At 40.7% G+C, this 24,046-nt stretch overlaps 1 protein-coding gene across 4 annotated transcripts in view; it reads left to right on the plus strand.

The window, feature by feature from the left end:
* The window catches only part of LHFPL3 (LHFPL tetraspan subfamily member 3), a 261,929-nt gene that overhangs the window by 149,787 nt on the left and 88,096 nt on the right, over positions 1 to 24,046 (plus strand). For all 4 annotated transcript variants that reach the window (XM_032180570.1, XM_032180568.1, XM_032180569.1 and 1 more), the window contains exon 2: positions 18,344 to 18,580. In XM_032180570.1, coding sequence (XP_032036461.1) covers positions 18,344 to 18,580 — 237 coding nt within the window. The remainder of the gene's footprint in view (positions 1 to 18,343; positions 18,581 to 24,046) is intronic.

Raw genomic sequence — 24,046 nt, forward strand, 5'->3', positions numbered from 1 at the left:
CTGGTACACATTCTTGTATTTTTATGTTCTTCTGAACTTTGTGATTGCACTATCTGCCCCTGTTATCCACACAAAGATGGGTGGAGGAATAGGTTAGTAAAGGTATTTGGGTTACCCATTCCAGCTGGTTTTCAAAGGAGCTAAAATAGTCATATAGTGCTAGGCACCTAAATAATATATACTCATTTACTGTCAAAAGAAGTTCTTTTACTTTAGAAAAATAGCATCAGCAGTGGCATTTTTTCAAATTGAAGCTTACAGACCGTATCTCCAAATGATACAGAGTCTACTACTACAAAGATACATATGAGTAAAGGGCAGTTGCTTTGCAGATGCTGGACACTTTATTGGAAGTGACAGGGCAGTGACAAAACAGCACTTCTGAGCTGGTGCAGGAGGAGAGCCGTCCCCACCGACACGCCACCTGGGCAAGCCAGACAGCGAGGTGCCTGCTTGCTGGTGCACTATGGCCTTGAAATAAAAAGAACAGAAATGCAGTGCTAACAGAAACCTTCAGAAAAGTCTTCAGCACTTATATTTGCTACTGGTCTGTGGGGATTTGGATGCATTAATAATAGGAATAAAGAATAGTTAGGGGTTCTGGGCTCCAAATGTACAGGCATGGTAAGCATTCAGATAAGGGTAAAACCCTGCATAAGTGTCCTAAATAAAGTGCCCTAAATAGTGCCCTAAATGAAGACAACTAATCCCTGGTCCCTATAGGAAAATCTGAGTTTTTCAAAACCATATACAGCTGCAGCTCTCTAGAAGAAGAAAGCAGGAATCCGAGTGACTGATGGAGCCAAGGGAGCAATCAGTCTGGAAACATTGCTGAAGAGTTCGGGGAGGAAGACAGCAGAGAAACACTTGCAGGAAGCATGTGGAAACTGAGACTAAGAAGTGGGGCAATTCTTAGCAGAGAGATTAGACAGGTAACATTTAAAGAGAAAAACTTTAAAAAAAATAGAGTTAAACACAGAGAAGAGAGCTCAGAAGTACATCCCGAAGCACTGACATGTAGTAAGGTGGGGAAAACAATCAGATGTCACCTATGGTGGTTTTTTTTACACAAGAATCTATCCCAGCAAAACTTCTACTGCTCCATCAGCACCCTGTGAAACCTTTTAAGCTACTGATTAGCTTAAATCTCTGCAATTTCATCAGCTGGACAGTCCTCTTTCTTATATATGTGGGTCAGATGATCTGTTTTATGTAGTCTTTACAGCTGGTACAGCATCTGCTTATACGGCAGAGAGAACAGGTAGATGTAGAAGATGGAGAGCATGGATATTGCCAGCTTGCTAGGGGCATATTTGCTTCTCAGCTGCAGCTCCTGGAATGAGCATGTGTTTAGGAACCAAACCTCAGCAGGTGGGAGCAGGCCAGGAGACACAGCTGGAAGACTCAGGAGGGGCTACAGCGCATTTGTGGGTGAAAAAATATATTTTCTAGAGCCGTGCGCTGTGCCTGTCTCTTGTTCCAGCACCCACACTGGCACTGTGCAGACAAGTTCCCTGTCAGTTTACTGTCAGCTCTGGAAATCTTGGCAAGAAAAATCAATTGTGGATAAACCTCAAATTATATCTTTTCTACCTCTGATGAAAGTTAATGCTAATTTTGAGGGATTCTCAATAAAAATGGAGAGCTTCCAATTTCTCTCAGAAATGTTTTTGGTTTGTCTTCAGTTGGTAGAGTTCACAGTGATTAACCTGCATATCTGAAATGTTCCCATTAACCTGCTGCTGTCTTTACTGGAAAAAGTATTTCAGATGAAATATTTCACTCAGGACTGGCAAAATGAGAGGGACTTTGACACTGGTAAGAGGGGAGGCAGTCCTGGCTGGCAAAGGATGTAGGGGCAGAAATCTATAGTGAGAGAGACTGAAATCCAATTAAGGGAGGCCATTAGTGGGTTTTTCTGCACAAGACTGTGCTTTGTGGAGGATCTACTGGAATGACTTGTTTACTGTCAGATCATGTAGATTAAATTGAATGGGGTCTAATTTAAAAGATTACATTTTGTAGGTTTGTTTCTGCTTAGACACAAGGAAATTATTACCAAAACCAACCAAACAAACATAAACAAACAAAAACAAAGACAAAAAAAAAATGATTTGCTTAAGCAGAAAGAAAATAGTACATTTTTTGGTTGGCAAAATAAAAACAATTACTTGGCCTGCTTATCTTAGCCCTTCAAGGCAGAAGCAAGGTGCTGTGCTGGTACAGGGACATCATGGGAGTCCCAGCATTACCCAAGGGAAAAATCCGACAAACCAGTTTTAATCTTGCCATTTAACCTAAACATTCATTTTCAGAAGTAGATAAGTAACACATGACAGCATAATTCTTGAATACACAAATGACTTCCACCAATCTTATATCAGGACTTTATTATCTTGTTCCCACAGTTACACCATCAGTACAATTTAACATGGCACCTTCTGGCTATGCAAAAATAATTCTAGCAATGAGCCCAAACAAAAATACTTTGTTGTTATTGCTCAGTTTAAACACTGGGCAAGGTCAGTGTAATTTATCCCCATAGCTGAGTGCCTTTTCATCTAGGTGTTACTAGATGTACATTTCTCTGGTCTTGGGTTTCTGCAAAGCTGGAAGGAGTCCCATCTGAGCAGAGCTGAGTCTTGCTGCAGTGGATTTCTTGATTTGTAGCATGTCATCAGGTGTGATCCAAACTGGGATTACACTCCTCATGCACAGATGTGTTAGAAGTAGATTTAGATGTTAACAGATTAATTTGTGAACCAGCAAGGATGTTACATAGGCACGAATACAGAGAGTTTAGGAGAAATTAATTTTTAAAAATGCAGCATTGCAAGTGAGATGCTCCTTGAGAGCAGCGTGGTCAGGGGTGGGTTAGCAGCACCAGCTGTGCTTCAAGGAGCCCGAGATGCTCTTTGCTCTAAGACTTCACCAAGAATAAGGTTCACTGTTGTCTGAGCAGTTGCATGGATGAATCTTAAGTGTGGTTCTCAGTAGGCTGAAAACACGTTGAGCTGGTCATGGTTGGATGGACGTGAGTCAGATACTTATGTTATTCAGGCTCTATGGTATATCTTTGTGCTGTAGGAGTGAACCAAGTTGGGAAATGTTATTCTCATAGCAGAAAATCTACAAGGGCTGATTCTGGGTGGCTCAGCACCAAGACAGCTCAAGTGTGTAGGATGTGTGCCTCCAGGTCTACCAAACACCTGTGTTATTTATACACAGATACATTTCTTGCCAGACACACAGAGGATAAACAGCAGTAGGTACGATTTATGTGTTTCCCTACGTTACTACTCTCCAGACTTTATTCATTCCCAGCTGCAAGGTCACTTGAGCATATTTACAATCCTCCTCACCATTCTCACCCCATCCTCCTCATCAATCTTCTGCTTTTAACCCGTTCCTCTTGACACTTGGGTGTTGTAAGCAAACTGCTAGCACATTTTTATGAATGTGATGGAGTTATTTAGGGGCCTTGAGATGTCAAATGCCAATTTTCAAAGACAAACTTTATACAACATCTTTAGCCATGCAAAATTAAAGTGCAGTGTTAGCTGATGTTCCTATGTGAATTACAGGTCGCCTCTGCAATCTTTATTTTTCCCTTGGGCTTAATGAGAAGCAGTTGTGACATGGTATTGTCTCGAATGCCAAAAATACAGAGTCCATGCAGAAGGACTGCTGCTATACAGGTTTTAAGGGAGTTTGATGCACAGATTTTACAGTCTCTGGTTTCCAGGACTTGTACAGTATCTTGGAGCACCTTCCTGTGCATTTCTGGAGCCCCTCTGTTTCCCCTGAGCCAAGCACTGCTGCTTCTCCTTTCCTTCATGGAGTCGGAACCTGGACCTTTGGAAAAATAATAGGACCCATTTTGCATGCGTCCATATCTTCATCATCATGGTCAGGGTGTTTGTCAGCAGATTGAAGAAGATGCCTCCCCAAACCAACATTTTCCAAAGAAACTGTCATGAAATCTGAATTAAATTGGATTTACTTCCAAAACACTTGTTCAGAATAGGTCAGATGCTCTCACCTCTGTCACTTTGTAGTAACATTTTCCAAAGCAAATAGTCCCTGTGGGACAGGTGTCACCAGCAATAGGTGTAGGAATACTGCATTACAGATCGCTGACTTACTACAGCTGGTTCTGATGGTCTGAGATCCTGAAGTTTATGTTTCCTTTGAACTTTTCATTTAAAAGAATCATGTGTTTTGAATGACAAGACACTAGATTGCTTGCAAGGGCAACATTATATTTTCTAAGCATTTATTGGAATGCTCAAGTATCTCTTTACACCGTTATTTCAACTGCTTGCAATATATTGATAGAAATGCTTGCTGCCTGATGCATTCAGGAGTATTTTAATTTACTTACGGCATTCCATCTCTTTTTTGCTGGTATCAATCTGTTAGTTAAACTAAACCAACTACTTCCCAAAACAAATGTATTGTACGTGTTTTCAGATACTATTCTGAGAAGAAAAAGAGGACTGGGTAAAGGACGTGGGGCTTCAGTCTTTTCAAAAATTTTTAAAGATGACAACATAACTACAATCCCAGTAATGTTCTCCTTTCCTCTGGCTCCATCTCTGGATTCAGCTGGGCCAGAGCCAGTTTACTCCCTTTGGAAACACTGCACCTCCTGGTTCATCCTTTTAATGAGCTGGTGAGGAGCACACACTTTGGGGCTTTCTCATTTCACCTAGCAAGCCCCTGAGCTTTGTACCCAGCCTTGCAGGTACGCAGCTTTTCAGGCAGCCTGTGTCAATCTCTTTGGCCTTTGGTAGGACCGTCAGATATGCCTTGCATTGCCACCTTGCCTCACATCATCCCAGTCCTTGCAACGTCTGAACAGACATCTTGATTTCTAAGACAGAAATCACCAGCAGTGATGTATTAATAGGCATACACCGGAAATTTTAAATGGAGGCAGACCTAGTTTCTGTGACTTCTGGGCATCAGTGCTGCAAATCAGCACCAGCATGGTTGTTTGCTGTGTTGGAAGTATTGAGGATTGCTTTAGCTCAAGGCACTGCAGCACTGGAACAGTACACATGCTGGACTTACAGAACTGTTCAAAAAGGTATTAGAGCATGATATCATAAACCTAGACAGGACTTGAAACTGCATGTGCATGCACACCAGGATTTGCTGACAACTAAACTGATATACTTTGCTGCATAGTGCAAATCTTGGGGCTAACTGGCAAGACTGAAAAAAAAATAAAGGGATAGAAATGTACCTCTGTAGAAGTGAAAAGAAGTTCCAGAATTAACCCTCCCACTCAGGAGCTGATAGGGGAGTCAGGATTACCAGAGCACCACGCAAGGAAGGTTGCAGTCATACAGATCAAAACAGGACACGTTACTTGATTAGACAGACTTGGTAGCAACTGGAAAATTAGATATGCTTGCCAATATAGATACACAGTAATAAAATATTCACAAAATTAATTTAGATTTCTTCCAAGTTTTGGTTTTTTTTTTTCAAAGATGTTAAACTTTCTCAGCTCTAGCTTGTCAAAAACAATGAGTTGAGGAGGTTCAGCAACCTCACAGGCTCATCCCTAGGTAAAAGGATATCTGTGCCTCACCAGGAAAAAGGCAAGAGAGAAAAACATCACCAGTCTTACTGGTCTCCTCCAGGGCTCTCTGCCACCATCTAAAGCTCATGTGCTCCATGGAACAGACATTGTCACCCCGATGCTTCTGCTGCTGCTGCCTTCAATGAAATATCAGCTCTTGAGAGGCAGGAAGGTGCCATTGCCAAATGTCAGCTTTAATGAAGAAGCAATGCAGCCGAGCGGTCTCAGGGCCTATTGTCCATTTCTCTTTTCTCCCGAGCAACGCTGGTAGGAGATCAGGAAGAGCTGTAGCAGAGATAAGTGAAGAACAGCACATGACAAACCATGCACACAAAGACGTGTACGTGTGCCTCGGGGACATTGGAAGGAGCTATACAAAAGTCAATGCCTTTATCATCCGTTAGAGCTTGTCTTGCACCTGTGCCAGACCATTTGTGATATCAGCTAGTCCTGCTTTGGAAATCAGATTTAAATGATTGCAATGTCTTTAGTCAAACCTGAACGCTCGCATCTCAAGAGCGAGGCTGCCTTCTGCTGCTTCCCCTTCTTTCTTTGCCAATGGGACTGCCCCTCCTTGCTGCCTTCCAGCTGCCTCCTCCTCCACACACCGAGTTCCTCCCCTCTGCAGGCTTAAGCTTTGCATCGCCTGCAGCATGAAGGTGCCTCAAAACCTGTGTTCCTTTTTTTTCCTGCACCACAAACCGCTCTGAGGTATGGGTGTGGGTCCCCTCTCTCACAGGAGATAGGGAGTGGGGTGCAGGCTGTCTTTGGGAAGGCTGCTGATTTTAAAGAGAGGGAGTGGAAACAGTTTGGAGCTGGTTCTTTCAGAAGGAGCTAGCTGGAGTCCTCCTGCCAGATCTCCACTCTGACAGAGCACACTGCAGAGGCCCCCCAGCCCCAAGGAAATGGGTGAATCCAGAACAGATTTGAGCACTTGGAGGAAGAACCAGTATATCAGAAAGGGTGAGCACAGTTCCTGCTTGTCAATAAAACACGGCCTATAGTCAACAGCAGGTAACTTCTAGCAAAACATTAATGCTATAGATAAAAAGAAAAAAAAAAAAAAAAAAAAAAAAAAGGACAAGAGCCTTCACCTTTCTCCCTCATTGCACTCATTTATGTCTTTTTTTCCTTATTCCTGATCAAATATTTCCTTGTGCATCACATCATCTTTTTATTTGCCTTCAGTTGCTTCCTCAGAAATTTAATTTTACCTACAAAAATACACAGAAAATGAACATATCAAAACGAGGGCAAAGAGAACGTAACCATCATGCCCACAAACACAGGGATGGATGCTTGTAAACTGCAGCTCTCAAAACCCACCTTTCATTTCAGAATGAGATCACATTTCCTTATCATGATGCATTATATTCTGGGAATCATAGCCCTGCTTTTGGCTGAGAACATAGCAGCGACCATGAACTCCTACCTTGGCTTACTGCAGAAAGAAAACCTTGCCAGTGACTATTCATCTTGCCCACCACCACACAACTTCTTGAATCTCCCGACCAGCTTCCATTAGAGAGGTTTCTCTGTCTGGCCATTGACCAAAAGCAGGCACACGCATCTGTCTGGCAGCTGCCTGTACTGCTCACGTTTCTTCATCTGGCTCACAGAATTCTGCCAGCACCATCGGGGAGCCCAGCAAAGAGGGAGGAGAGGCTCAGCACATTTAGGAATACTTTTTTCCCCTCTCTCATTTTATTTCATCTCCTCTTGCATGTGTTTTCATCGTTTGTGTTTCTTTCCTGGCATGAGAGCTAGCAAAGCAGAGGTTGGATAACAATTGTTTGGGTTCTCAGCAGCTATTTTGAAATCACTCGGTCAGCTGTTGACTGCTGACCCATGCTATTTCATGTACTGGATGGGTGAGTTACCCTGTTTCCCAATCATTTCTAATCATGACTGTCAAATACCCTTAAGTGGTCATAGAAATGAAACTGTGAACATGAGCAGGATGTCATACCAGATGTTTCTCTCAAGCAGCAGTCTGTGTGGGCTGATTCTTTAATGCATTACTAATACGCCACTACTGTTAGTGTGCTCCGTGGCGTGTACCAGGTGGGATGCAAGCAATCCCCTGCAGTCGAGGGCTGCAGCAGTAACAGCATAGGGAAGCCTGGCTGGTTGTGAACTCAGTGGTTATACAACACAAGCTGAGCTGGATTCATGTAGGCAGTAAAAAGAAAAAAAAAAAAAAAAAAAAACCAGCAAGAGGCTTTGTTCGCTGCAATACAGTGCAGGATTTACCCAGGTAGAGAGTTTTGCTAAACTTATGGTCAAAGGAAAATAAATCTGAAGCTTTGCAGCAAAATACCCATAGTGCTCAAACTTGGAGTTTGCCTTCAACACTGTGCCTGCCCTAAGGCTCAAGCAGGTGCTGTCTGCATTGCTGGGCACATCCCTGCATCCAGCTCTGCAGTACTGCAATCGCCATATGCTGAGATAAGTGATGATCCCAGGCTTCTGACATCTGAAGATACCTGGTGTAAGACTGCAGAATGTAGTCCTTAAAGTTCTTACTTTATATATCTTAAAGGTCCAAGGTAGCTGAGTTTAGCCTCACAGAGAAATTTATCCTAATAATTTGTTAGTATACTGATCAAACTCCATCTTTAATAACTGTTTAACTGCGTCAGCTTGGACACCTTAAACTTTTTGGTCTGACTGCAGCTACAGAGAGCATGTGCCAAAACCTCTCCCCTGACTATTCAAAATCGCCTTCTACTTTACAGCCTAAATGTATTCCTGGACAGTTTACATCCATTTGTTCAGGCGCCAAAATTCCCTTCCAGTTAAATAGCTCTTCCCCCTCTCTGGGATCCATTCTCTTGTGTTTATGCAGAGTAATCATAATATTCTTCAGTGCACCAGCACCGTAAGGCATGCAGATCTGTTCTCTAGGCAATAATGCATAGTTTGTTTTTTTAAGGTTTTCACTCTTTTTGTTTGTTTGTTTGTACATTTTTGTTGTTGTAATTAAGTACTTACTGGTTGCAAAGTTCTTAGTCTTCAGAGGGAGCAAAAGACTGAAACAGTGGACATTTATTATGACATTTATTATTAATAGACTTTATTGTATAATTTTTTTTTTTTTGTATAAATTTATCTTGCTTCTGAATCTTGCTTGCACATCAGAACTGTGGTGTTTATCCTGAAAACATTGGCTGGTACACTCCCTGACTTGCCATTCACCAGCATATTGAGATTTGTTTCCTATTGCAGTAGCTCCAAAAACAAGCCAGGTGCATGCACTGCCCAAGCACAAAACCAGGCTGCTGTAGTCACTTGATGTTTGGCAGGGATGACAGGACAGCTTGATGAGGACTGGGACAAAAAGGAAAATCACTCTATGCCACTCTTCTTTCTTTGCCATCACTTCTGCAAACCTTTAATAATTAAGGAGGAAGGAAAATTATTCTATAAAGACTACAGGGAGAGCCCAATGATGACCTCCTTCTTTGCCTCTTACCCTCATTTATCCTACTAGATTTTCTACTCAGTTTGATATAGACATCATTATTTTTGATCTTAGCTTTATGCAGTTCTATCTAGCAACTCATTCTCTGGGTGCTATTTGTTTTAGACGTCCTTCTTCTCTATTAATTTTAAAGGTGTTTATCCCCAGCCTCATAAAAACAGAGGCCTGGAGGAAAACTACTAAATCATCAAACCTGGTTCCTTTATCATAGGCAATTACAGAATCATGCAATACCCTTCCTGAAATGCCATGTTGCATCTTAAAACAATCTTGCTCTAATGAAATGGCTGTTCCAAACATCAATCTTCTAACAATTAGAAATTCTCTAATTTGCAGTCTACATTCACTTGTGGGCAGTTTATACGTACTGTTTTAGTGTCAGCTTTTCTCTTTAATTTACATAGCTTTGGCTGCCCCTGAAGTTTACTACCCTGAAGTTTACTTTCCTCATACATGTGTAGGGAACAATCTTATTTCACCACCAACACAAGCCATTGTCTTATAGGGCTAAATATAGCAAATTCCCTTAATGCCTTTCTGAATGCTAAACCCCTCCTATGCCCAGAAATCCTGCTAGCCCTGTCTGGCATCTTTTCCAGCTGAATTCATCTTTCTTGAACATTTGTGACCAACAGTCCAGGCCCCACCAGTGCAGTGCCAGATGGTTCCAGTGCTTCCTTTCTGCTGAAAAAAGACTTTTCCCTGGTACTACTGACACTTGTGTTTACCTTTGTATGGAAAGGTAAAAGAATGGGTGCATTTGACTGGTAGCTCATAGTCCTCCAATGACTGATCAACATACTCACATGTTTTTTCTTCTTCACCGCTTATTCCAATAGTCTCCTGCATTGATAGTACCTTCCATCAATGGGGTTTAATGCCAAAGCCCTACTCTTGCCAAAGCTCCTAATGAAAATATTATTGATTGATGCCCAGACTCATCCTTGAGATGCCGTACATACACAAATCCATGTATCCTCACAAAAGCTCAAGACTTTCCCTTGAAGCACAAAACATCAGCTCTCCAAAAATGAGTCAGATAACCACATTCAATTCTCATGCTAATCTCTGCTTTCTCTAGGTTAATAAATGTTTCTCTATGACACAGTGTTTTGTGAAGATCATGTTACTTACCTTTCTTTTATAACATCACAGCACCAAGTCTGGTGGAATTCAAGAAGTGTTTGGACACTCTTAGACACATGGTCTGGTTTTCGGCTGGTCCTGTGTTCAGCCAGGAGTCGGACTTGATGATCCTTGTGGCTCCCTTCCAACTTGGGATAGTCTATGATTCTGTGATTCTTTCTAGTTATTAGATAAACCCATCCTGATGTCACCCCACATTGTTTTTATCTCCATTGCTCAAAGATCTGAGATCAGACAAATGGATGAGTGTTTGCTCCAGTTATTTTTCAATTCTCAATTTTATTTTGTTTTTCTAAAAATAAGGTAGCACATATGCTGTTCCCAATTATCTCAACAATAAATTTGTTTTAAAAACTTGCTAGCAGCTTTGCAGTTCAATGTGTTGCCTATTTCACTATTTGGGATTGGATGGTCTATTCCTCTAGCTTGAGCATTTTGTAATCATCTTAGTTTTGCTATGGGCTTGGAGGCAGGAGTTTCCATTTCCGAATGCTTATGCCCATCAGCTGTAAGGGGATTGCCCTCCTGTTATCTTCCTGTTTACTCAAAAATGAGGAAAAGATTTAGTTCCTGGTTCCAACCTTAGTCCATTTCTGCTTTTCTTTTTATGTCTGTGTTAATATAATTTAAGACTTTTATTTTTGTTTCAATTTCTCTTGAAAGATTTAGCATAGATTATTTTTGGCAAACTATCTTTTAGGCTTTCATTATCTAACCTCCAAAAATGCTAACTGGTCCCTTTTCCATGTGTAGTGAGCACAGAAGGAAATAGAGTATTCTAATAATTTGGGTAGAGATAAAAAGTACTCCTGAAATTTTGTTCATCTTCTCAAGATACTTCAGAAATTCTTAGCTGAATGAAATTCAAGGCATTTCCCACAATTAAGTATGAACATCTTCAGTCTGGTTAACTTTTTATCTAGTTCCTTTAGCTTATCAAAGTTTGTCCCTCTGAAATATGCATTTTTTAAAACATAGTTTCAGAAATATTTTTATTCATGTTATCATTTTATTTAAATTGAGCTGACTCCTGATCACTGAGAGCCAGATTACTTTCAGTTTTTCCTCCTCTTTACCAAAACCAAGTTTAAAATAACTTCACTACTTGGATCAGTAACTTGTGAAGAAGCATCGGTTGTATAAATATCAAGGGATGTCTAGCCTATGCCATTCATAATAGCACCTATTCTCCAGTCTGTCTGCCGTAGCCCACACTGTATTTATATTAAGTTGATTCATTTATTAAATCTAGCACAAGTCAGTATGCTTTGGTTTGACATGATTTGGCTAAAGACCAGGTTCTACGAAGAGAAGTTAATGTTAACTTCAGAGAACATAACATTAACAGAAAGCTGTAACACTCCACTATTACAGTGTTCAAAATAAACACTTTTAATAGTAAATTTTCTTACCAAGTAAAGCCAAACCAAAAGTGTATGACATCTGAGATCTAACAAAAAAAATAATAATAATAATGAATCAAAAAAGTAGGGAAAAAGAAAGAATCAATGCAAACAACTGGTTCCTCTATTAGATACACTTTTATTTTTTAGGAGACTAGCATGCAAGAAATGGGGCTTTTGGATGTCCCCACATCATCAGCAAACCTGGCTTAATGATAGCTGACTGCCAGGCTATGACCGCCTCTGATCACACAGATTCGCAAAGAACCTTTTTCATTCCCATGATATCTCTAGGTGTGAACCTTCAGTGGACAACCTGAGCTCATAATACATACCTCCTGTGTCATAAAGACATGTTAGAAAAACTCTGGCAGGCTATGACACAGTCTTCGTGTTATTTTAGACACTTTAAATGGAAAAAATCAGAAAAAAAATCTAGATCTCAGGGCCAGTGCACACCACAGAGGGTGACACAGCATAAATGTAACTTTTGACGTGTTCCTTCCTATGGGCTTCTAACCTTCTAGGTATACCACCAGATATGGTGGTACCTGTATTATATACCTGGTGGTATCTGTATCCCATAACCACTTCACAGTAAAGAAATATTTTTATAATTTCTCTTATATAACTTCAGTTTAACCATTCTTCATCAGTTAGTCATCTACCTCTGCTATAGCTGTTAGCAATCCGTTGTCATGACATTTCTGGGGAATTTTTGCCTACATGGTGACTAGGCCCTTATCCGTTAATAGTCCCCAGTTTCCATTTATTTTCTGGACAAGTTATTATAAATTTGAATTATATGTGTCTGTGGTTGGAACACCAGAATCGTGGTCTTTCACATGGAGTCATTGGGATACTCCTTGTGAGTCACCTGCCATACACTCATAAAAACCTGAGATATTCTTATATTATCTTTATGCTTAAGCTAAGATAGCTGTTGTACTAACTAAATTATTCATAGATCTGCATTAATCTCAAAGCTTAATTATCATGGCTAATGATCAGAACTTGGAAGTTAAATGCTCCCATGATGATACCACCCCTCACAGAATTTCTGTCTCTCTAATACCAAAGAAATCTCTATCCATACATGAATCCAATACTTAAGGTCTGAAACAGCCCCCCTTAGTACAGTAAAATTTCTCTTACAGTTCATCCTCTATGTGATCGTAACTGAAGTAGATCACACTGTTTCTTTGCCATTCCTTTTTACATATTCACAGTTTAACACATTCTCCACATATAACATTACTCCATTTTTTCCACCTTTCTGAACAACTCATTCTCTTAGTGCCTGTCTTTGGGAATGGCTGTTGGTCAACCATATTTCAGTTATCCAGTGTCACATCTTGCAACCGCTGATCAAATTCTTCCATTTTGTTGTATAAGTGCATTCAGTGGGCATCAAAAAAGCCAGTGATCTCTTCGTCAACCCAGCTAGGTTATGGTGAGTCTTCTCGCCTTGACTGTAGCGTCTACTTCACTACTGCTTTCCACAGCATCATTTTCTTTCTCTTTGCTGTCCAGTCACTTAATATTTGGTGTTCTTTTTTCCTTCTTCTATATATTCAAATTCGTGTGGATAATATACATATTGCTTGATCTTCCTATCAGATTTGTCATCAAGAAGTCAGTGTCTTAATAAGTTAGGTGGCCATAATTTGTGTTGTCTTATATATTATCACAGGGATTTAAATCTTTTTTTTTACCTTTAACATTGTCTGCAAACGATCTTAATCCTGTGAGACATTCAGGCTTATCTACATTAGCAAGTAAGATGATGCAAAATGAAGGAATCAATGGATTAAAACAATTAATGCTGAAGCTTTGTTTTATGTGGTTCTAAGGTTTTACTTCAGATTAGAATTAGTTTGGTCTCCTGGACCAAAAGTCCACATTATACATGTTCAATTTATTGAAGTTTAATGAGCAATTGTTTTTGTAAATACCATTTATAATAAACCTGAAAAGGAAGATTCTCTGTGTTTTTGGAACCATGGAGGCTATTGCATAGGTGGGTATGGAAAGAAGATAGTCGGTCAATGTAATTCCTGTTCCATTTTTTTTTATTCTTTTATCAGGAAATCTACCATCATCATACTCTACATACAAGCAAATCAGGTATGTTATCAGGAAAAGAATGAAGATGAGAGAGGAGTCTGCCAGCAGGAATCTCTTAGCACTGGTTTCCTGTATAACAGTCAGCCTTTTTATAAACATAACCTCATTCCATGCAATAATGTAATATTAATGTCACCATCTTTGGCACAAACATAGGATCGTGAACCACTTGCTTGCTAATTACCATTTGAGATAATGCACAGAGCACAGGCTGTGATAATATTAGCTTGGTCAGAGTCACAAGCATGTCAGTGCCAGCTGACATGTACCATGTCAGTGTCAGACCCATTTTAGGGTCTGTTTCCAATCTCTGAAAGTGTCATATCTGCATCTTTACATCCCAGGAGGCAAAATCTTGGATTCACCCTCTTAAAATGAATGATTTCTCTTGTCACTCAGAGCCCTAAAGGAAAACCATGTTGCAACTCCTGTTCATATGGGAAAAAAGGTTTTACAGAGAGAAGTAAATGGATATCAGACAGGTTTAAGTAGAATATAGGAAATATTTTTTAAAAACTTGAAAAGTTTCACCCACCTCCAATATGTAGGTGAAAAAAATTGTTAGCCCACATCTTGTAAGAAAATTAGAGAAGGGACTGGACGAAGTCCAGGGTCATCACTACAAAGGCACTATTCCTGCAAATAGCTTTCTTGGGCAAACAACAGGAAAACAATGTTGATATCATTCTCGTAAGTCTTACAATTGCCCAAATAGCTCTGAACAGTGTCAGTGACACTAATCAGTCTCTGTTATCAATTTTCCCTGGCTGCTTCTTATACAAGCTCTGATTAGCTACAGAGCTATTGGAGCAGTCTGTCGGCAGGTTCAGGAAGTTGATGCCAATTCAGTGCATTCAGCTCGCACACAGAAGGCTGTCTTCAACAAACATAAATTTAACTGTTTAACTTTTTCCTTACTTGAATCAAATTGTCTGTAAGAACCAATGATTTAAGTCTTTTCATTCAATAGGTGAGCTTTCCAAATCTGAAAGTTTCTGAATTTATTAGAAGTGGATGAAGTGTAAGTGTAGCAGTGTATCCTCTCATATTTTTCATGTTTCTATTTCAGTCACATGGCCATTAGAGACAGTGGAAGTTTAGACAAAGATACGGGACCCATGTCTGTGTTATAAAATCATCTGTTAGCTGTTTCACTGCAATTGTAACTTAAAGTGGTTTCCATTTTTCAAATTTTTAGAAAACTAAAAGTAATTTCCTTCTAGAGAAAATCTTCTAATCCTCTTTAGAAGGATTAAAATGTAAAAAATTTCTTGCAATACAAAGTAGATCTGTAGGTGGATTTTATACCTGTCTTTTCAGCCTTGTAGCTGATAAATGAATCATTACCTGTTTCATACTATTGAGCAAGTATGTATTCTTACAGGCATTCAGAGCAAAATGTTCCCTCAGCAACTGAAGACTTGAGGTTGACTAATCCTACTTTGTTAACCTTTCCAGGTGAGGTATGATTCCTGTGTCTGAAGTTTTGACCAAGCAGCTATCTAGCAGAAAGCATCTGTATAGGCAGAGGAGATAATAATATCCTCTCTTTGATGTCTGCCTTCATGCAAAGGGAACCAGTCTAACCACCATAATGGTTGGACTTTGTACCCTATTACCAAGAGAAGTCCAGCTGTAGCCAACTGAATAACTCCAGGAAGTTCAGGGAGTACATCTACAAGTCCAGGTACCAAATTCAGGAAAGACGAGTTAATCGGAAATCTGAAGAACTCAGATGGAAAGCTGTGTACTGAATTCCTGACATTGGGGCCTATATTCTTGATTGCCTGGATGGAAAAGAACAAAGTTTAATTATTTTTAAGAGGTATTGGGAACATATGTCTAACGGGGTATGTAATAAAAGAAAAACACAGAGATGACAGTAATTCTTAATTATTCTTATGCAATTAACAGAAAAAAGTCCCTCGTCTATTAATCATTAACTGAGCACTAAGCTTCATCACATTTTGAGGATGATTAATAAAATAAACTAGTTTGGGTAGTTGCTACTTTATAGCAAACATTTGTCACAGTCACCTGGGTAAATGTGGACATTTTTAAGAACACCAGAAGTATGAACGTTTTATCACAATCATCATAGAATGGCTTGGGTGTTAAAGGGACCTTAAAGCCCACACATTTCCACCCCCCTGCCATGGGCAGGGACACCTCCCACCAGCCCAGGTTGCCCAAAGCCCCATCCAGCCTGGCCTTGGACACCTCCAGGGATGGGGCATCCACAGCTTCTCTGGGCAACCTGTGCCAGGGCCTCACTACTCACCTAACAGTGAAGAATTTCCTCCTCACATCTAATCTAAATTTCCCCTTTTAGTTTAAAACCATTCCCTCTTGTTCTATCATTATCTGCCTGAGCAAAAAGTTGCTCTCCATCTAATTTATAAGCCCCTTTTAAGTACTGAAAAGCTGCAATGAGGTCTCAAGGATGCCTTCTCCAGGCTGAACATCCCCAGCTCTCTTGGCCTTTCTTATGCATCATTTCAAAGAAGTACCTCACAACTCAGGGCAATGCTTATGTGTTGACTGCAAGAAATCATCCTTTTGGAAGTTTGTTAGACCAGTTCAAGAAAGAAAATTAAACAGTTTGTCTCAAAAAGCTTTGGAAGGTCTTTTGAAATTGCATTAATGAATGAGTTCAGGCAAGGCAGAAGCCAACTTACAGTTTGTCTAACCTGCATATGCTGAGTAAATCAGTCCTTATCTAATTGTCCTTGTTTCTATGCTTAATTGTCCTTGAAAGTATTATAAGGTGTTACATTTTCACACAAATGAACTGCTCAGGAGGAATTTATCAAGTATACTAGGTGCAGGTCTACATCAGATGCTTTGCACAGACATGTTTTTGAGGCTTTTTCTGCAGCAATGGGGTAGCTATATAAAGGAAAATATCATTCTTGAGTCCTGTTTTCACATCTGTGCAGGTGACTGAGCACAGGCTGCCCAGAGAGGCTGTGGGGTCTCCTCCTTGGAGACCTTGAGAAGCCACCTGGACATGGTCCCGGGCAGCCTGCTCTGGGTGTCCCTGCTTGGGCAGGAGCAGCTGGCCTCCAGAGCGCCCTGCCAGCCTCAGCCATGCTGTGATTCTATGTTACATTATTTCATCAGATTGATTCAGCGCAGGTGTATTTTTCTTTGTGGGCATTAAAGGGTGGGTGTAAAATGCCAGTGGTTATGCTCATCCAGAAAAGACAAGAACTTGTTGCAGTTCCCAAACATACAGCAGCCATTGGTTCCACAAGCTACTCATGTGTAATCTATGGTTTTCAGACTGAGGGACAGTTCAGCAAATATTTAAAAGGCTGAAAGCTGCACAATGTGTTCTTTTCAATTAGCAAGTATGTTCTGTGTGCACAAATGTGTGTGTGTGTGCATGCGCGATATATGTACCAGTATAATGTTAAGAGTTATAAATGGTTTAGTAGGTGACATCGGTAGATTGGTAGTAGGGTGATGGTTGGACCAGATTATCTTGAAGGTCTTTTCCAACCTTAATGATTCTATGATTGTTTAGGATCCACTGAATCTCATCAACCATGCTAAGGGAGTTGGGCTCTATGATCCTTTTGGGTCCCTTCCAACTCTGGATATTCCAAGGAAGGGGGGCATATCAGAGCATTATTCAAAACACATTGCTCTGTTAGGGAATTTGCTGCAAGTACCCATCTGCTCTGCCCTGTGTTAAGGTCAATGTGTTATGGACCTCTTTTAGTGGTCACCGAGGCTGATGAATGAGCACCCGAACACCCATCCTTTGCCTCTTTTCCTACCACAGCACAGCTGACCCCACCAGGAGTGGCTGGCAGTCCATGTCAGCTAGCTTTCCATGAGGGTAGAGGCTTTCCATATTTTTTATTGGTGTTAAAAGGATCAGGACTTTTTCGTGTTCAAGATGTCATGCATTGATTCCTCAGGTAAACCAGATCAGAAGTTCGCAGCAATGCTGACAGCTTATTTTTCCTTGCAGACCAATGTCATAACTTGTGTTTTTGAGGAGTACAAACCTTATGCATAAAACATATTTCAGTTAAAGTGGTACTGCCAACTTACATAGAAAGAAAAAAACAAAACAAAACAAAACAAAAAAAAACTTACTATTACCTATGTGTGTTGCAAGCAATTAGATGATCAGAAACAAGAGATAGGCTTTTTTTTTTTTTTTTTTTTTTTTTTTTCTGGTTTGTTTGCCCAACCATTTGATGGTAGTCCAATGTTTCCTTTGAATATCCACCTTAATAATAATTTTTCCCTTTTATTTTGGAGGATCCCTTCATATTACAATAAAGAAATCAGTCTCACTGTGAAAATGTGATTGTACTGGTACAAAACTGTCTAGGGATTAATGATGTAACATTTAAAAAATAAATAAACAAGGTCCCAAGTTGATGTTGTGTCTTAGGTTTTTATGTTTAATAGTTAATCACAGCACATTACTGTGTGATTTGTTTTTAAGTAAACTAGCTTTGAAGCTCAGGATGAAAAGGCGTGTTGCTTTAATGATAACTGTGTAGGTTCTCGTCAAAATGAAAGTTTGGTCTCATTATCCCATTGTTCTCCTTTTCTTTTTTCTCCAAGCTGCCTGTCTCGTCCTGGGTTGTATGATTTTTCCTGATGGCTGGGATTCAGATGAGGTAAAACGGATGTGTGGTGAAAAGACAGACAAGTACACGCTGGGGGCTTGTTCAGTCCGCTGGGCTTATATCCTGGCTATTATTGGAATCTTGGATGCCCTGATCCTCTCATTTCTGGCATTTGTGCTTGGCAACAGACAAGACAGCTTGCTAGCAGAGGAGCTCAAGTTGGAAAACAAAGGTATGACTGCTTTAGAAACACTATTGTTGGGTGGCCTTGAGGCTATTGCTTAAAAACAATTATCTGTTTCATTTTGTTCTATATGTAAAAGTTAACATACTGGCTTACTTCCTAAGTTGCTGGAGAAGAGAAAATGCAAAGAGCAGTGGAAGTTTTACTTTTCAGCCTCCAAAACATAAGAAAGCTTGAAATTGCCATAACTGCTGTACTATGCATGACTTATCCTTACTTTTCTCTAGAACTGCAGATGGGATGTGTTTGTGTTCCCAATTTGTACAGTGTTTTTCATTAGCATTTAGGTTTCGCTACCTCCATCTTTTTCTATACCTATCTATTTTTCTATCTATATCTGTTTCTATACCTATAAGATTTGTTCATTTGATTCCTTTAGAATTTTGCATTGTAATTTGGATGTCTGTAATATAAGGTTGCACTTTATGTGTTAGCAGAGCAGGCAGTGAGGAGGGAGTTCTTGGCTTGGGAGATTTGTACCCAGCTATGTAATGGGACCGCCTATGCCAGGGGGCACCAGTAGACTTAGAGCAAGGATAAGAGCCAGGAATGAAAAATAATGCATCTCATGTCCCAGCCTACTCCTTTTAACTGACCTGTTTTCCCTGGATCTGCCTAAGTGCTTCTGAACCTTCTAATACTGTCAGCTGCTTCAACACCACATGGCCACAAGTTCCCAAAGCTCACTACTGAATGCTAAAGAAGTACTTTCTTTATCTGTTTCAAATTGATCCCCTACTAATTTCACTGAGTGCCCCCTAGATCTACCAGTGCAGGATTCTGCATTCAGCTCATCTACTACCTTTGCAATTTTGTGGGTTGCTTCTAATAATAGCAGAGATATTGGGAGACCTTCCATGCAGGATTGGAAATCAAGAGCTGTTTGGCAGCCTGTGTTGTACAAAAATAGCTGGTCTCAGCCCTGCTCTGGAAGGACCATTATCCATATATCTGAAAGCACTGGGCCCCAGCTTGCTGACTTGCAGACAGTCAGTACACTCAGCCCTAAGATTAATGGACTTGAAGATTGAATTTCACATACAATTCCAGACCTAGTTATAGGCTACTGATTTGGGGGTTAAGGAAAGTGTGTGTTGCTTGCAATTGTCCGTGTACATCTATTCTGTGGGTAAACTGAGGGCACTTGTTTCAAGGACTGTCCCTGTGGCCCTTTTCTGTAAGGATAACATTCATCCATATTTGAAAATTAAAAGGTTTATAAGAAGGGTATTCACAGCTATACCACAAGCGCTTTTGCCACCAGCTTTGTGTTTAATTTGTCTATGCTGTACAAAGCTCATGAACCCAACAACAGCTTGTATCAAAGGGCCTCATTTGTTTTGGCACCTTGTGAGCAGAAAACAGCTTCTGGAGACTCATCACCTCTCACATCGCTGGCACAAGCTCGTGCCAGAACATTTGATCCTCAGCATGTCGGACAAAATCATTCAGCAGCTCATTTTCCTTGGAATAAGCACAGAAACGTAACAAAGCATCAGGCTCTACACAAACCAGAACTCAAAATGGGACCTGCCCCACTTTGTCATTCACAGTCAAGCCTAATATCCACCACATTTTAAACTGTCCCTCAGATGAAAAGAAAAAGAGGCAACCTGCCTTCTAAAAAGGACATCATCTCCTCCCTCTTCACAAAAAGCTTCTGCCAAACAACATCTCCCACAGGGGGACAAGGCAGGCACTAGTCTGGCATGAGCTCTTTGCTTTGCTGCTGCCAATGTCCCTGCAGGTGCCAGCTCCTGGCAGGGCTGGTGGGGCTGCAGGGCTGGCACCTTCACCTGGGGACAGGGCCAACACAGCCCTTGGTGTCTGTGGCTTCCTGGTATTCCTGGCCAGAGATCCATCCTTCTTCTGGCCTTCTGGATTCCAGGAAAGCCTGAGCTAGTATCCCACTGATACAAGAAGACAAGAGCACTTAATTCCCTCTTGTGATCTTCTCTTCCCCACACTGTGCTGATGGAGCTTTGGGGCCCAGAAACCACCAGGGAGCAATTTCTTCCCAAAAGGCATACTCCAAAGCAGGCACTGGGATGTACAGGTAGCACTGATGCATTTTTGCTGCTAGTAGTCATTTAGCTATGGATGCCACGGTGTTTAGGAGGAAGATTCTGGGTCCGTATAGCCAGGGTTGTGAGACAGATTTTGTTGTCCTGGAAGTCACTGAATGCTGGCTTAGGTGGTCTGTTTGGGGCAGTGGTCTGTGGTCACAGGGGGTATTAACTACTTACACCATAATGAAGATGCTATTAGAAGATTAGGGCCAAAGCTTGTTCTTGATTTAGCACCAAACAACCTCCAGTCTGTACCCCTGGCATGCAGTGCACATGCCTGAGGACTTTGACACTTACCCCATAAACTATGTCCCGTTGGCCCCTTTTGGGTTTAGATGCTGGGGAAATACTTAACAGCATTAGTCCATATACAACGTATGCATGCATCTCTTGGAAATGGTCAGGGAAAATACTGAAATATGCAAATGACACTAAAGTACTTCCCATATAGACAAGAAAATAAAACTATGGATATAAGCAATCCCACCTGCAGTCTCCTCAGCTACTCTTACAATGTGAAGTCCTCACAACAAGCAGCTCTGAACACTAAACACTGTCACCCATCTCTTCTTCCCCTCTTCACCCAAATGGTGCCAGTCTCCAGGCTTGTACTGGCTTCTGTTTCTGATTAGCACCCCTGGATCAGGAGCATCCCTTTCTCAAGGAGGAATCCCTAGGCTGCTGCTGGCCTCCAAGAGGAAAAGATGTGGCCAGACTGTCAAGGAGTGCTGGTGAGGGGCTGTCTAGGTGTCCCAGAACTCCTTCCCCTTGGTGGTGGTGGTGATGTCCTCTGTCACAGGGCTGAATGTCCTGTAGCCCATGATAAGCAAGGCTTCCCTTGAAGGGAAACCTTGTGACTTCACAGTGGTTTTTTTTTTTGGAAGAATGGACCTAGAGAGAAACCAACATTGACTGCATCAAAGAGGAACCTCCACTTACCTTCTCAATTCTTCCTCTGCTGCTAGGGCTTTGCCCCATGCATGTCAGCACTATACAGTAGCTTAACAGAGGAGAACTATAAATTAAGTGTGAGAGTCACAACAGTTTTCATTTGTGGAAAAATCCTCAAGAACAATGAATTATGAAGCAATGATCAGACAGCTGGGCAGCTGTTTCCTTAATCAGGTCTGGAGGACTTGCTGCAGATCAACTGCCACCGAGTCATCAATAAGAGCTTGCTGTGGCTGTTAAAGCTTGTGTGAGTACCCAGGACCACAGCTGTTTCTGAGTATTGGCAGTGAGTAAACATTTAGAAGTATACAGTATGTAAAAGGATGGTGAAAAGGTGAGAAAAAGAAAGAAAAAGAGCAAGCTGTACTTGTCTGTAGACTTATCATGCTGAATTACCACCTGCTGTATGCTTTTGATTACTACAGTGCTGTGTATTTACATAGGTTAATGAATGCTCATATGTAAGGAATTTGGCTGCTAAAATTACTCGCAGAGAAGACAGCTGTTTTGTTTTTCAGTTGGTTGGTTGCTTCTTTTTCTTTTTCTTTTTGTCATCCAAGAAAGTATCCTTTGTCACTACATGATAAAAATAGTGCGTGCTTATTTCCTCTTTGCTTAGGTTTGAGAGTAAACTACCATGTGAGCTTCACCTCTGGAACTGAAGCTTAGCAGATTTTTATCAGGGTACAATGTACTTAATGCATTTTCCTAATCATGCAAATTTTACACAACAATCTGTACCTTTCTCATTTTAAAAACTGCCTTTTGAAGAAAAAAAAAAAATATTTCTAAAAAGACTTTTACATTATGTTTATGCCATTAGCAAAAAGAGAGGAGAGCAGTGTTACATGGTTTGTTTTAATTTATAGGAAAAAATGGTAATGACTTAAAGGCCTGCATGTTATTAAGCTAATGACATTCTGGGTGATAACAAAAATAGCCAGAATTCGTCTTAGCTTTAAGCTTCATCACCATCAACATCAGGAAAAAAAACAAAACAAAACAAAACAAAAAACTCAATGTGTTGTATAATGGCAGAATTTAACATCTTCAACTGTAATGTTTTAATGACATAAAATTAAAGTTCTGCCCAAAGGGTGCAGAGACAAAATAAGATGTTTCCAAAATAAATTGAGGGTGCAAAGCAATTACTTTTATGGTAGAAAGTGGTAATTTGGTCTGTACTATGGGTGATAAATACATGAGCATTCAGAAGAAACTATCCTGTTAAGTAATATCAGTCAGGCCAAGTGGGTAATGCACTTTGTGGACAGCTGTGCCTTTTCTGATGGATGGAGCAGCTTCACAAAGTGTTTACGTTTAACATTTGACTTACCTTTGGGGCCCATCTGGTCATAGACAGGCAATTTGCACTAGAGATTTCCCAGAGCTGTAAGCCCATGGCTGAAATAGATAAAAGAACCAGGCAGCTAGATGGGAGATCTGAAGGATTCATCTACCTTGCAGTGATTGCAACTCATGCAGACAGATTCAAGCTACACCAAGCAGCTCCCAGCAGCCACGCTGGGGAGAGCTGGGCATGGAGCTCTGTGCAGGATGCCCAAGTGGGTATTTAACAGTTTGTTGGCATTTGCACCCTCATTATTCTCCATACTGGTGCTGTCAGTGCCTGATGGAGGTTGTTGAAGGCTGGCTCTGTACATCTGCATGAGCTTCAGAAACTGCAGACTATACACACTTGAAGAAAGAAACTCAGGGGAAGTAGCTTCTTGGTGACAAAGCAGTTTTCTGGGGAAAAAAAAAAAAAAAAAAAAAAAAAAAAAAAAGCTTGCACGGAGATTGGTGCACCTCTGGCAAGAGTTATCTTTGTAAACAAGAATAGTCTGTCCACATGATTTCAGCTGCAACAGAAAACTGTCTGCAGAAGTCCTGCTACCTGAAGCTGAGCGACAAGAGGCCAGCAGTGTGCTTGTCCCATTGAGGTACTATATGACAGAGTGCACAGCAGCTGTCATTCCTTGAAAGGAAAATAGCTCAGGTCACAGCACTTTCTGCAAACTGCTGCAAAATGGCAAAGCCCTGCTTATCGGCATGTAGTCCTCATGGTGTACATTTGCAAACATTCAAGGTAACTTGTTCAAAATTGGGTGAATAAACATATGAATTTTGATATCCGATATAGTTGCAATACATAAAAGAGTTGCCAGTAGCTCTTGTTGGTAATAAAGACTACAAATCCAGCCAGAACAACATGTACAGCCCTGTATATCCATGTTTTCCACTTGATAAAATCATATAGTTCCTTTTTGTAAAATTCTGCACCCCTGACTTCTCCAGCTATATGCACGTTTTCATTTTAGTTAACATACACTCTTCTTTCAAAAACAAGATGCAGCACATCTGTTACTCTGTTCCCTATTTCTCTTCATGTCTGCTTGTCTCCTCCCATCATTTCTTTCTGAAGTTCAAGAGT

This window comes from Aythya fuligula, chromosome 1 (assembly GCF_009819795.1).
Source record: "Aythya fuligula isolate bAytFul2 chromosome 1, bAytFul2.pri, whole genome shotgun sequence".
Lineage (NCBI taxonomy): Eukaryota > Metazoa > Chordata > Aves > Anseriformes > Anatidae > Aythya > Aythya fuligula.